The sequence below is a fragment of the Apteryx mantelli genome, chromosome 4, assembly GCF_036417845.1.
Source record: "Apteryx mantelli isolate bAptMan1 chromosome 4, bAptMan1.hap1, whole genome shotgun sequence".
Lineage (NCBI taxonomy): Eukaryota > Metazoa > Chordata > Aves > Apterygiformes > Apterygidae > Apteryx > Apteryx mantelli.
Genome location: NC_089981.1, coordinates 63380247 through 63393939, shown reverse-complemented (window position 1 = coordinate 63393939; position 13693 = coordinate 63380247). Strand labels below are relative to the sequence as shown.

Here is a 13693-nt window from a genome sequence, read left to right as displayed (position 1 = left end):
AGAAAAGTCTTAATCTGAATTGCTTTAATGAAATGATCAGACTACCACTATCTCAAGACACGGTGGGGAGGAGTAAAGCCGGAGAGCGCTCTTGGCAGTGGTTTGGTTTGGTTTGTGAGACCCCTTCTGTTCTCAAGGAAACGGGGAGCTTGCGCGGAGCAGGCTCGGCTCCGGCTCCCGCTCCCGCCGCGAGCTCCTCCGCCGCGGCTCGGCCCCGCTCCTGTGCAGGGCCCCTTCCCTCGGGGCCGGCCGCCGCCGGGCAGCGCCGCTTCCCCGCTGCGCCCCAGCGCCCAGGGTCGCGGCACAACCCGACCGCGCTTCCGCGGCGCCGCCCCGCACTCACCCTGCGCGCCCCCTCCAGGGCCAGCCCGCAGTAGCGCTGCGCGGTCTCCCGGAGGCCCAGCCGCAAGCTGCCGGTGGCGACGTCCAAGGCATCCCCGCGGCCGCCGGCAGCCATCTTACTGCGGCAAGGGGCAGCGCAGGGCCCGCCACCACCGCCGGCGCTTGACAACCGGCCTGTACCACTGCCGGGGGGCGGGAAGAAACCACTGCTGCTGCGGGGGGGGGGTAGCAGCCACAGGTGGCGAGCATCCGGGACGGCCCGAGGGGGCGGCGGGCTGTACCACTGCCACAAGGGGGGGGTGCAGCAGCACGGCCAGGGGCACGGAGCGGGAGATACCACTGCCGGGGGAGGGGGGAGCGCGGCGCCCGCGCGGGGCCGGCGGCGGGAGCGGGCCCGGGCTCCCCGCCCAGCTCCGACCGAAAGCCGGTGGCGGGGACCAGGGAAGGGGGCGCCTCGGGCAGCCGGGTCCGAGCTGCGGGAAAAGCGTAGGCGGAGCGGCAGGTGCACCTCACGGGGCCGCTCCGCGCCGGGGTGCCCAGGCCAGGCCCGGCCCGGCGGGGCGCCCAGGCCCCGGCAGCACCTGCAGCGGGTCCCCGCGACCTGCCGCGCTGGGCATCGGCGCCCCGGCACAAACGGGCGCCTCTGCCCGCGGAGCGGGCGAGACCCAAGGACGGGGCAGCGGAGGCACCCGCAGCCCTCGCGCCGCCGCTTTGCACTGGCGTGGGCCGAGCGGTTACGAAACTAGTTTGTTCCTCCTTAAAGTTCAGTTATTTGCAGGGAAACTCACCTCCTCTCTTGCTCCTGCTGTTTCCATGAGTAGTCACGTAACAACGGAACTTTACAAAAACGCGAAGGTCATAAGCACACCGGCTGGTTCCCTGGGAAAAGGTCCCGATCCAGCCGGAGGGAGACGCGGCCCCGGCGCTCCCCCCAGCCGCGGAGGCCGCTCCGGCGCCGACACCCGCACGGGGCCGGGGGAGGGGCAGCGGGGCAGCAGCGAGCGGCCTGGCTGCGTCGCAGGGGGGAAGCCGCGGTACGCGCTTCAAATGTTGTGCTAACACCGTGTTATGCTTAGCAGCATTTCAACAGAATTTAAGTTGCATGTCTTAAGCTACATTTCTCAGTTAAGAATTGCTCCCAGCGTGGCTGCTGCTCAGCTGCCCTCCCCTCCCGCTGACAAACCTAAAACACATGCAAGAAACAGTAGCTACGATGCCACATAGCAATGAATTCTCTTCCATTTCATCCTTTATGACTAATTCTATTTTTGTACTTAATTAGGATTTTTCTCAATTGCACGTACTTGCTGCAGTACATATGCCAACTCACTTTTTACAGTGCAACATGAGTGACTTGCATGCAAAACTGGTACCATCTAAGAAGCAGTGATAAGAACGTGGAAATGGCTATTTAATACAAGGGTAAATTCTGCCATAGCAGCAAACAACCAGTGAGCATTGAAATGCAATCTGCTTCACTGGAAAAAAAAAAAAAAAAACTTCAGCTTTCTTATCCTAGGCTGTGACTTGGCCGAAATTAACTGAAGTACACTGGAAATCAGCAAAAAATTTCTGTGGTTCTTATCAATTACCGAATCTAAACAAAGTTAAACTAGAGTACCGATATTAACAAAGTTTACCACAAACCACTTTATCGGATGTTACTCTTCTGTTTAGAGGGGACAGTGCAAAACTGTCTACCTCTTCTCACGTTCCTCTGGCAGCACTGTTTCTTATACACTTAGTCTGGTAAGATCCCCTTCACTCTGCCCCCACCAAAACCTAAGGTGCTAAACTTAATCCCACTTCTTCAGTTAATTCTCTCTCTCTTTATCTCCCAAATTTCATCCTCCCCGGTTTCAGCCCTACCCATCTTCTCATCTGCAAGGCCTTGACTTGTATTCACAATTTTTCACATTTACAAATCAAATAGCTGAACTACAGGACACACCTGTACATATTCTCCAGCTATCTTTTCCCCGGCATTATTTCCGGAAAAATTTCCCTCCTTGACGTTTCCACTGAATGCTTTTCCCACATCTGCCCCACATTAGCCCTTTTGCTCCAGTATTCTCAAGCACCTCTACCCTTCTCCTGGATCACCCGAGCCCTACCTCTTCCAGGCCCCCCCTTCTCCTTTTGTAAAGCCAGCTCTTCCAGAAATTCATGCCTTCCACCCCAGGCCCCACCAGACTTTTTTCCTGCACTTTGCTTCTATCTGCTATTTTTAATCCCGTACTCCCGCAGAAAGCCCCCTCTCTAATATCCACCTCTTTCCCCAGCAGGCCCATCTTCCCTCTGCCCTGACCTCAGCTTCTCCTCATTCTCCAGGCACTTGGCTCTCTCCGCTCGGGCTTACCGTCCCCTCTGCTGGCCACTTTGCCCACCTCCAAGCCCTCTTTTGCAAGGGCCCATGTTCTTTGCCCCCTTATTTTTCTCCCTGTTAGCAGACAAGCAGAAATTAGGGCTAGTGCAGGAGTAGCGGGGTGAACCCACCTTACCTGAAAGGTGCAAAAAAGAAGGTAGGTTCCAGGTGGGGGAAGCAACTGAGGCAGCTCTGGGAAGAGCTTCCTGCTCCGCTAGCAGAGGAAATGGACAGACCCCAGCCAAGAGAAGCTAGACTACAGCTTCCTCCTTCAGCCTTGTACCTTCCACTGGCTTAGCCAGGTAATAAATTAATTAGGTTAACCTAATTGTGGAGAGTATATTAAGGCAATCAAATGACTTTCTTTTATTTTATATCTTAAAAGAAAAAAATCTTAACCTTACAATTGAAATTCTACATTTGGATATTTAAGATATCCCCTCAGCAATCATACATGACTTTTTATATTTTATATATTTGCTAAGAAGAGTATTTTTTTGCAGTCATGAACAATTGTAGCTTTAGGAACCAAAACTTTGAAATTATTAAAAAAAATTTGAAATATTCTAATCATCTTATGCATCCCAACCCAATATTTCTAAGTCTAAGGAAATTTAATCAGTAATTTCATGGCAACTAGAGGGAGCCATGAGTTTCCTTTTTAAAAAATTATGTTGCTATTTTGACCACTGAAATGTTTTCTGACTGTTCTGTAAACACCCGCTAAATTCATCACCTCAGATTCTGCAATATAAACGACAGAGGCAGATGAACAGCAACTAACCTGACATTTTCATGCTCCAGCTCCATCTCATTTAGCTTCAGACACCCCAGGATGCAAGGGGATTACAAAGGGTCTACTGTATTTTTTTTTTTTTTTTTAAGAACTTTGTTGCAGAAAGTGACCAAAAACTGGCTTAATTTTGCACTAGTGTCAAAAAAAATCATTTAAAGAATTCTTACCTTTTTGATAATACTTGCCATTGCTGAAAATACAGATTTTATGAATTCCCCAATCTCAAGAGCATTCAAACACAGAAGTATCTGATATATCCAACCGCCTTCTGGTTTGTTTATGAGAAAATAAAGGTTTTACATTACAGTTGTCTATATAAAAATTGTATGAGTATATAAGTCTTTATAAGTATATAAGTATTATAGTATAGTATATAAGTATTGTATAAGTATGTAAGTCTTATCTATATAAGTAATACTGGAATTATATTAATAAATCCATTTTTTTTTGAGATTGCAAATTTTTTCCTTCGATTTAAGAAACTTTACACTTACCATTACTTGGAATGTAGTTCTGAATTTGTAAAAAGGCATCTGAGAAAGGTTTTTTGACATCAAATGGCAAATCAACCACTGAACTGTGGATTTCTTCTTCAGTATTTACTGATGGAATCGCTATTGCTTTGGAATGTTGATCAATGTTGTGTTCACTATCTACAGCTGTATTCATTTCATGTTCCTTCTCTGGCATTTCTTCTAGTAGTTTTCTTTTACTGCCTATTCCTGCAAATAATTATGAAGTGAAATTATGTTTATTTTCAGAGAATTCCATGTTTTTCCTATAATTTTTACAAGATAATAACCTCTAATAATAACTTCAGATTTTGATTTTTTTTGTTTTTCCTCTATTCAAAGCCAAACATAGGAGTGCTACATTAGAAGTATGCCAGAAGAAGCAGAAGTATGACTGAAGGCACCTAGTAGTGGCAGTTTCACTGACATGGGCTAAATTTTCCAAAGCAAATAAAATATAACTTTCAAAAAAAAAAAACACAAAATCATAAAATAACCAAACTTTGCCTAACCATGTAGAAGAAATGACCATTTACAAATGTTAATTTTTTTGTTCTATGCTTCAAAGACACTACTGGCCAGAGAGTCCCATCATAAATAGTCAAATAGTCAGAAGTCAGCAAGAACAACAGGCTCTTAAAGTGTTACCCTTATATTAACTCAATTGTATTAACATTTCCTCAAAGCATCATAAATCAATCATTAACAACTACCAGTTTAGGTTCACTGCCTCTTGATTTTAAACCACCAGAAGGGGACAGTGTCACATCTGTCTTTTTTTTTCTTTCCCCCCTCATACAAAGCTTTTTTTGTTCTTCCTAAATCGCTGTTAGTTAGTGAAGCTTTAGTCCAGTACCTTTTTCTCCAATTCGTATTGCACACTTAATTGTTATAGCAGACAGAAGATCTTGCAGCTCTAGAAGAACATTCCTTTTTTCCATACGTTTTTCCTGCCCAATGTCCAAATTGTGCCCATTTTGTACAGACAAAATCACTTGTTTCTTCTGCATAAAATTGTCTTTACATGAGTAAGCAGTGATTTCATGATGAATATTTTCAAATTGCTGGTGCAGGAGCACCAGTTTGTTTCCCTCACAGAGGTGCTCTAAGAGTTGCTTAACATCTTGTTTTAACTTTACATAAAATCGTCGGTATGTAATGAATGGGTTGGGTAAATCTGAGTCATTATCATACAATATTTGGCTATTTTTTGCTTGTTTCTTGGGACATGAACTGTCTCCCAGGTTATGATTTTGTCAGTTTTCTTGTTTTTGCTTGATTCTGCAGCAGTATTTTTTTCCAGAATGCCAAGTTGTCCTTCCTCGATTTTATCTTTCATAATTTTTAAATTGTTTTTGTCATTTTCGTCATCTTCTGCAATTTTAGTGGTATGTTTTTCTTGTTCGGATTCCTTTTCTCTTAACTCAACCTCATTCCTCTGTACATTATTTAATTCTACCTCATTTTCATATGTCCTAATGCCAGCCTTACTTTCATTTGGGTCTTGCACAAAGTCCGTGTGTTCAGACTTTTTCTATAGTCTTCATTGTTAGTTTTACTAAATACATTTCCAAAGAACCATGATGTTCTGGTAAAAATACTACCTGCAACCCTTTCTCTTAGAATATCAATTTTATCATTTATATTTTTGTACTTTGTTTCTCTCTGTTTTTCAGCATCTTTCTTGATTCTTTCCCTCTTCTCTCCTGTTTTATCAGCAGCAGTTGTTTTTTCAGTATTATTCATGCTTTCATTTAGAATTGCATCTTCCTTTTCAACATACTCTATCACTCAGGTTTCTGTGTGACACAGAGTTGCTTGAATTTAACTCATCAGCTTTTTTAAAAGTATTCTGGCTTTCTAGTTTGGTAGTCTTAGAAGACTCTAACTGTAATGCTGGTTGTTTTCTTTTGAAATTGTCTTCTCTTTCAGAGGACTTCTGGGATAAAAGTTCGTGTTTACTAAGACCGTTATCATATGGCTGCTCTGCTGCTTCCACTGTCACTAAATTTTCCATATAGATTTCTTTAGGTTTGGATTCACCTGAAAACTTCAGTATTACCTTGTCTTTTGAAGTAGTGTCTAGTGGCGTCTTCCGATACTCAGATTCATTACCTGTATTTTTGTATCTTGTTGTACTGTCATGAGGGCTTGAACTGATGGGCACAGGTAAGCCTAAATCTGATGATACAGAATAATATTTTCTTTTACTGTATTGCATAGGATTTTTATATTTCCTTCTGAGTTCTGAATTACGACTGTCCCTGGACCCATTCTCTGAAAGCAGGAGCGCATGTTGGGAACATGAATCTTTCAGTATTATTTCTGCTTCACCTTTCTGATGGTGTTGCGTGTTCATAGGAATTTGTTCAGTTTGTAGCTCCTCTCCTGAAAAGCTATCAACAATAGCATCAAGTGCTGTCCTATCTTTTACTAATCTGACATATTCTGTTGTTTTTTCATTGTCCTGTTTGTTGTTTTGCACTGCCATCTGAAGTGCAAGATTATTCTCTTTGGAGGTATCCACATTACTCTTCTCTGATTCTGTATGATTAATCTTCTGATTCGATGGGTCTTCAGTTTCTTTTCCCCTTAGTATTTTAACATGGAAGCTTAGTTCTTCTTGGATTCTCAGCAAGCAATTTTTATCTTTTGTTCTGAAACTCTGTATTTCTTCCAGATGACCACTTTCTTCTGAGGTTTTGGTATCTGTCAGATGGAGGTCATTAGATGAGTAGCAAGGAATGAAAGGCTGGTCGGTAATGAATTCGTGGGACTCCTCATGTTTCTGATTCTGTTGATCAGTTAAAATATCCAGGCTGAAATCTTTGATGTTGTTTTCATCAAAACCCAGTTGATCATTTTTATCCTCTGGTTCATTAATTTTCTCTTTTACATCAGTATCCATTCTGAACTGTCTTTTTGATGCTGAATTTTGTTCTGTATCACAGCATTCAATTGGCTTGCCTTTTTCTGATGTTTCCAGAGTAAGACTGGGCTCACTGTCATGTGGGATCTTCTCAATGTCCAGACAGTTATCTGCAGTTGCTGTCAGCTCCTGCGAACTTGTTTTTTTTTTTTTCTCCCCTCAGATTTTTGCACACGTGTTGAGGTTATTTTGTTCTTTTTGCACTATTTCAGCTCTTTCCATTTTGGATCTTTCCTGTAGGTAAATTTCAATTTCCTGATGGCTTAAAGTGCACATTTCTTCATTCATATCTGCTCTGTCCTCTTTTTCTTCACTTGGTTTGTCTTTTGTGAGTACGTCCTGCTTACTAGAATAAAAATCTTGTACCTGTGAATCTACCATATTTTCAAAATTTAATTCTGATGGTAAATGTACAGAATCTTTGGAGACAGGGACATCATAATAACCTTTTATATTGGAGTTTGCCTGACTTTTACTACTCTTGGAAACATGTTCTTCAGCACTGGAATAACTAAATGTGTACATACTGCCTTTGAGATACTTCAGGTTTTCCTCAGGTTTCAACAGATAAAATATGTGAAGCATCATTATCTTTGACTAATTTGGCAATATGTGCTGCTTTTTTTATTACTGCATTCACTACTTTGCACAGCTAGTAGGGAAAAGAGATTGCTGTCTTGGGTTGCACCCACATCTCCCTTTTCTGGCAACTCATCACTACCTCTCTGATTTGCTTGTCCTTTGATTGCTGTATTTTTATTTCCTTGTAATAGTTCATCATCATTTTCAGTCTGAGGGGTTTCTTCACTAAAATACACATCCTCTTGCAAACTCAGCACTTTTTCTTCTTTCGTTGTTGAACTCTGAAACTTCAGTATGTCTGCAAAATGACTAAGAGAGAAGAAATGCCTCTGTTCTTCAGGTATGTCAGGCTTTCCTTTTGTATTTTTGTGTCTATGGGATTAAAGTTCTGAGATGGACTAGAAAAAGAAGAAATTTGATCTGATGCAATTGATTTGTGTCCCTGTTGATTATCAGATGTGCGCATATTAAAACTTAGAAAGCTATTATAGATATTTTTATACCAACCTGACTGGCCATGTTTGCTTCCTGGCTCCTGACTTCTCTCTTTAGCTTTCGTGTTTTTCAGCTGTTGGCTTTTTGATACTGAGTCTTGTTCTGAACTGTAAGGTTCAATTAGCTTCTCTTTGTCACCTGTTGGTATATCAGAAGATGATTCTGTGGTATTTGAGGTGCTTGTGATGTCATTAAGAGTATGTACACTTGCTGGTAGCATCCAAGGATTTGACACGTTACTGTTTGAATCTATTGTTTCTGGTGCATAATTATTTTTGTCTTCTTCATCTGTCACTGCTTTAACTGACTCCTGTGATTCTTTGTCAATGTGTGATTCTTCCCATTTTAAAGTCTGTATTTCTTCATTCTTATTTGCTTCATCCTCTATTTCTCTGCATTGCTGGTCTTCCATAACTGTATCTTGCCCAAAATTTAGAACATTACTTAAACCCAAATTAAACCAATTTGATTCAGATTCATGGCTTTCACTCTTTTGTTCTTCTTCTGTCAATACTTCTGTAACTACTACTTCATGTTCGTTATCAGAATATTCAGCCACACGAGAAACATCATGGATTTGTGGATTGTTTTTTTCTGATACCAAACCAACATCCACATCCTCTTTACCAAAGTAGAGAAAGTCTGTCAGTCCACCTTGAAACCAACCAGATGCTGTGGGCTCTTGTTCCTCCTTATCACTTGGCTCTTCTAAATCATTTTCAGCAGTTACTATTTTTCTGCCAGTGTAAGTATTTTCTTCTAAAGATGCAGTAATTGCCTTTATGGTCTCCTCATCATTTTTACTTCCTGTGGTGAACCATCCTGCAATACCAGAAACCGTCCAACTAGAGTCAGTTGGAATGGGCTTTAATGGAAGACTGTTTTGAGTTTGTGGTTGTTCAGCATCTTTTCTGTTCTCGTTTTTTCTGAGCAACTTTTTGCTTGCAGACTCCTCCTGACTGTGAGATTCCTTGGAATCATTTTCAGAAACTGATTCAACTCTTTGTTCCTTCTGGATGGAGTTTCTTATATATTTTAGGAGTTCATTTTCATGCAGCTTTGATTCTGCATCAGGTGATGAATATTCACTTTCTTTGTCGTGATTATATAATACGCTATCTTCATTTTCAAAAACGTACTCATCTCCATCAAGACAGAGGAAATCAGTCTCCTAAAGGAACAATATTAACTTTTAAAATGTTTTCTTTTGTAATTTTATACGGCACCGTGTAATACTACAGTGTATCTTTATATTTTTATTCTTCCTCTGTGTAGTTGTACCTGTGTGTAACTTTACACAAAGGAATTTAGGTAATTATGATATTCCTAATGGTTATATATGGTTTATTAGATTAAAAACTAGCTTAGATCAACAGATCTTAAGAGAGAACAATAAACACACAAATGGAACAATAACAAAAAAAGGCATGTTTGAATTGTCTGAAATAAAAATGCATTGATACTTGAATTTCTAACTGGATATTGGATTTTTAATTGCTGTGAAGAATGTAGGAAAATCTGGTGATACTGGTTTACCTTAGTAGGCACTTCAACTTCCTCTGCGATAAAAATTTCCTCAACCTTCACAGCATTTTTTGGGAAATATCCAAAATACTTTCCCTTCTGTAAAAATATAAAAGGAATGAGAACATTTAAAATGTAGTAATAAGTATGTAAATATGTTAGGTGCTTGCATGTATGCTAGAAAAGTAGGAACAAACAAAGAATAAGTTTACTTACTGGCCCCAACCCCTTCATTTTGTTTGGTCAAAGAAAGTGGTTTATTCCTTTTTCACAAAAGTTTTCCCTTTGCCACTTCAGAAAGCAAAGAGAAGTATATTAATCCATGCTGCTATTTTCTGTTCTATTTTTATAAAAGGGTGTTTGTGCAGACTCAAACCAGTAGCCTTAACACTGCTTCAACTGAAGACAGTGTTGTGTGCACACATGGTCTCACTCAGCTCTTACTAAAATCATCTGCAAAGTTCCCATTGACTCAAGTGTGAGAAAAATTCTGCCTTAATAACAAATGAATCACAGTAAGTTACAAGAAGAGTAGGATATGAAATCCAGGTGTGAGGCTGGCTACAACTGAAGAGAACATGGCAATGGAGATGGCAACACTACAGAAAATAAATAAATGATAATGCCCAAAAGAATTATGCAAACACAAGTAAGGGTCAGTCTGACCTAGAAACCAACAACTAAGTTGAAGTCAGAGCATTGCACATAGTCTTAATAGAGGAATACACCTTGGACAGCAAGGAAGAGTGAATTACCTGCGAAGATGTTCTCAGATGAAAAAAAGGAAGACAGCATTTCACTGCTAGACAATAAATGTGTCAGATAATTTACAAAAAAAAAAGTTAACTGATATGTTCCATTTTTGGAGCACTTAAACAGTTTTACTAGCATTTGGGTTTGGATCAATGCACCCATTGCTTCTTAGTTAGAACTTAACTACATGAACAGTTATGTAGTAACTAAGTTACTACACAACTGTTCTAACTAGGTTCTCAGTTGTTCCAGCTCACTAAACTTGCCTGATAACTTTGTCGGAACTTTACTTGAGCCCTGAACTGTGAAGGCTGGTCCCAGTACTGCACCTCTGATTAAGCATAATGACCCATCTCCCAGATATGATGCTGAGCCATGACTAGTTAATATTAGAAAAGAAATGGAAGATCCCTACAAGCAAGCAGACTGCTGTTATGCTATTTTTATATTATCTAAATTATTTATGGAGAAAGTCTTTCATATTGAAGTACTTACACTTCCCGTCCACAAATTTTCACTTTTCCTTGAAAGTTTGGAGTATACAATTATCTCTTCCCCTGTTTTGAAGTTAAGATACCGGCAATCAGGCCCTAAGTAGTCTGTAGTGGCTTGAACTCTGCTCATTGCCGCTGGAATTATATGTAGAAAGAAAGAAACAAATAACTATAGCAGCCAATTTATTTGAAGTCAGATAGCATATTGAAGAAGACTGATATATATAATTACACTGAAATGTTTGTTAATACATCAACATGTGCTTTATGATGATATCACTCCATTTACCAGGCAAGTGGAAAGCCACTAAAAATACAGAATGCAAAGAAGCCTTGTCCTGCTTTCTGTTCTATTTACTACTGACATCAATGGGAAAAGCTCCTGTCCTATATGTGCATTGTTTTTCAGTTGTTATTCAGGCAAGCTTTCAACGCTGAAATGTCTATGAAGAATTAGCAAGTTCAAGTATTAAAGGCAGATCTAAACAGCTAACAAATATTTCCCAGGAATATTTATAATTTTATATTTTGCAAGTTAAATCTAGTAATTATTTCAGGCATCTTGTCCTCTATTTTGAATACATTAATGTAAAGAAAAGAGGTAAGTTTAAGCATTATAAACCTTAAACTCTCACATTGTCAAAAACAAAGTTTCCAATTCAATTTGAATGGCTTTCAATTCTCTTTCTTTACAACCCTACTCCCCCACAAAAAATATTACTATGTGCTATAGTCAGTTTGGGGCCTATTCCACAAACTTTCTGAAAGACAGACATCTCTGAGCATCCAGAGCCCAGTGAAGTCAATCCTCCTCCACAGGAAAATTTTCCTCCACAGGAAACTAAAGATCCATCAGTAGAGAAAGTCTAAGGTTTCTTTTGGAAATGCCAGCTTTCTTCTGCAGAGAGAATAAGGTATCCTCTTTGAAAGTGCAACAATTAATAAGGGTGCAAACCCAAAGGAGACAACTTAAAAACTGCTCAAACTACGTATGATTATGGCAAGTTTCACAATGGTAATCCAATGGATAAATTATCCATTATTTATTACTGCCCACTTGTGATTCAGTGGCCTGGTTGCCTCCTACAGAGCTGTTTACTCCCCAGGAACTCTGTAACTAGTTATTGCTCTTGCCTCATACTAAAGCAGAAAAATAAGTAAAGAGGATATATTAACAGTGTCTTTCACAAGAAGGATTTAAAAAACCCAAATCAAGTAATTTACTTACAGTGGAAAAAATAGAGTATTTTGCAGAATGTGGCTATGAATGTAATGTAAACACAAAATACATGTCTTCTTTCTCAGCTGATAGGCTATCATTTTTGTTTTCTAAAGGATTTTCATATCTGTAACAAATGAGCTAAAAAATATTTTAAAGCTGCTTTATACCGGCCATTTTGAGGAAATCCTAGGAAAAAAACTCAGTCAAGAGTATTTTTACTGAACTTTGATCTTTTATATACTTACACAACACAATCCGGCAAGCAAGATTTTCAGAAATATTCCTCTTTTTATTAGAGAAATTTAAGTCTATCATTCAGAAACTTAGCATATTGATAACAAAATATATTTTCTATGAGTACTTATTTTCTTTTGGTGTTTCATCACTGATTTCAACATTACAGTTTGTAATGGCTATATGTACACCGCGGTCTCCTTTAGAAAAAAAACACAATTTTTTTTACTTACTCTCACATTCCCGATCACCACACTTCTTCCATTCTGAAAGTACCTTTGTACTCTGCAGATTTGTTAAAAATGAAATTACTAACAGCAAAATTCTCTGATCCAAGATCTTTGACATGTTAGAGTAAATCTAGAATGTACTGAAACTGTGAAAGCTGAATTGATATTCAGTTAACAAGAACATTCTACATTATTTTCTTAGTCTAACAAAACAGTGCAAGTAAATTTATAATCCCATTGTCCTTCTCTCATCTGCTTAAACAGAAGTACACTATGCTAACTCTGCTAACAATCTGCAAAGTCAGGTGTCCTGATTATACATGTATGTTTAATAATTAACTAAGTTCTGAAAGCTAGACTGATGTTTTGAATACAAAGAAACCAGTTATGGTCACATCAAAAGTTAGGCTCTATCAGATGGGTTCTTTTGTATTGAGTTTGTGGAAGACTTTGTTAGGAGAAATTCAACAGAAGTTATATTAGTATTTTTTTCTGGATTATTAATGAATTTTTAACGTGAATCTTTATTGAATTTTAAGATGGACTGTCAATTCTATGCATACATTGATTTGCATGATTACTAATATAACTACCAACATTTTTATAGTTTTTTGTTTAATAGACTATATTTTGTGTGTACTAATATATTTGAGACTGTGGGTGATCATCGGGATCTCAAAATAGAAATGTTTCCACATAATTCTTTTGGAGTTTTCTCACCCACTAGATACTAAGAACAATCCTTTCCCATGGGGAATGCTTTCTCCACTCCAGTTGCTTTTAAAAGGCTTTTCAGGCTCTTAAGATGACTAGAAATCCACATGCCTTCTCTACATCATGTATCACAGAGCAGTATACTAATACTAGGCAGATGATGTGTCCTGTTTTTTAAGGAATATCCTCTGTTTCTTAGCAACTTATTATCCAATATGGAGTTACAAAAATGTTTTATCAAAGAGACATTATGCTTTAAAGTAGTGATTATACAATGAGTTGTACACTGGTTGCATATAGGTATGAACTTGTACTATAAATGAAGTCCTGCAGAGTGGTTTGCTTTCGAAGTAAACCTTGCTTCAGATGTTTCACATCATTGTCCTGCACTTCTTAAACACCTATACACACTACATCTATTTAACTACAAAAGGGCCTTCACCTTTCCTTCTCAGCTCTCCTGCATGGGATGGCCTCTGCTCTCTCCCTTCCTGATAGTGT

At 39.6% G+C, this 13693-nt stretch overlaps 1 protein-coding gene across 2 annotated transcripts in view; it reads right to left on the bottom strand.

The window, feature by feature from the left end:
- MIA2 (MIA SH3 domain ER export factor 2) overlaps positions 1 to 12776 on the bottom strand; it is a 41453-nt gene extending 28677 nt beyond the window's left edge. The window contains exons 1-6 of one of the 2 annotated variants that reach the window (XM_013940523.2): positions 12482 to 12776; positions 10794 to 10927; positions 9558 to 9644; positions 8034 to 9192; positions 3998 to 4225; positions 3671 to 3771 (exon numbers count right to left, since the gene is read on the bottom strand). In XM_013940523.2, coding sequence (XP_013795977.2) covers positions 3671 to 3771; positions 3998 to 4225; positions 8034 to 9192; positions 9558 to 9644; positions 10794 to 10927; positions 12482 to 12596 — 1824 coding nt within the window. In that variant the 5' untranslated portion in view covers positions 12597 to 12776. Of the gene's footprint in view, positions 1 to 3670; positions 3772 to 3997; positions 4226 to 8033; positions 9193 to 9557; positions 9645 to 10793; positions 10928 to 12481 lie in introns of those variants that run through there. The other variant, XM_013940526.2, reaches the window with a different exon arrangement.
- Positions 12777 to 13693: the final 917 nt, after the last annotated feature.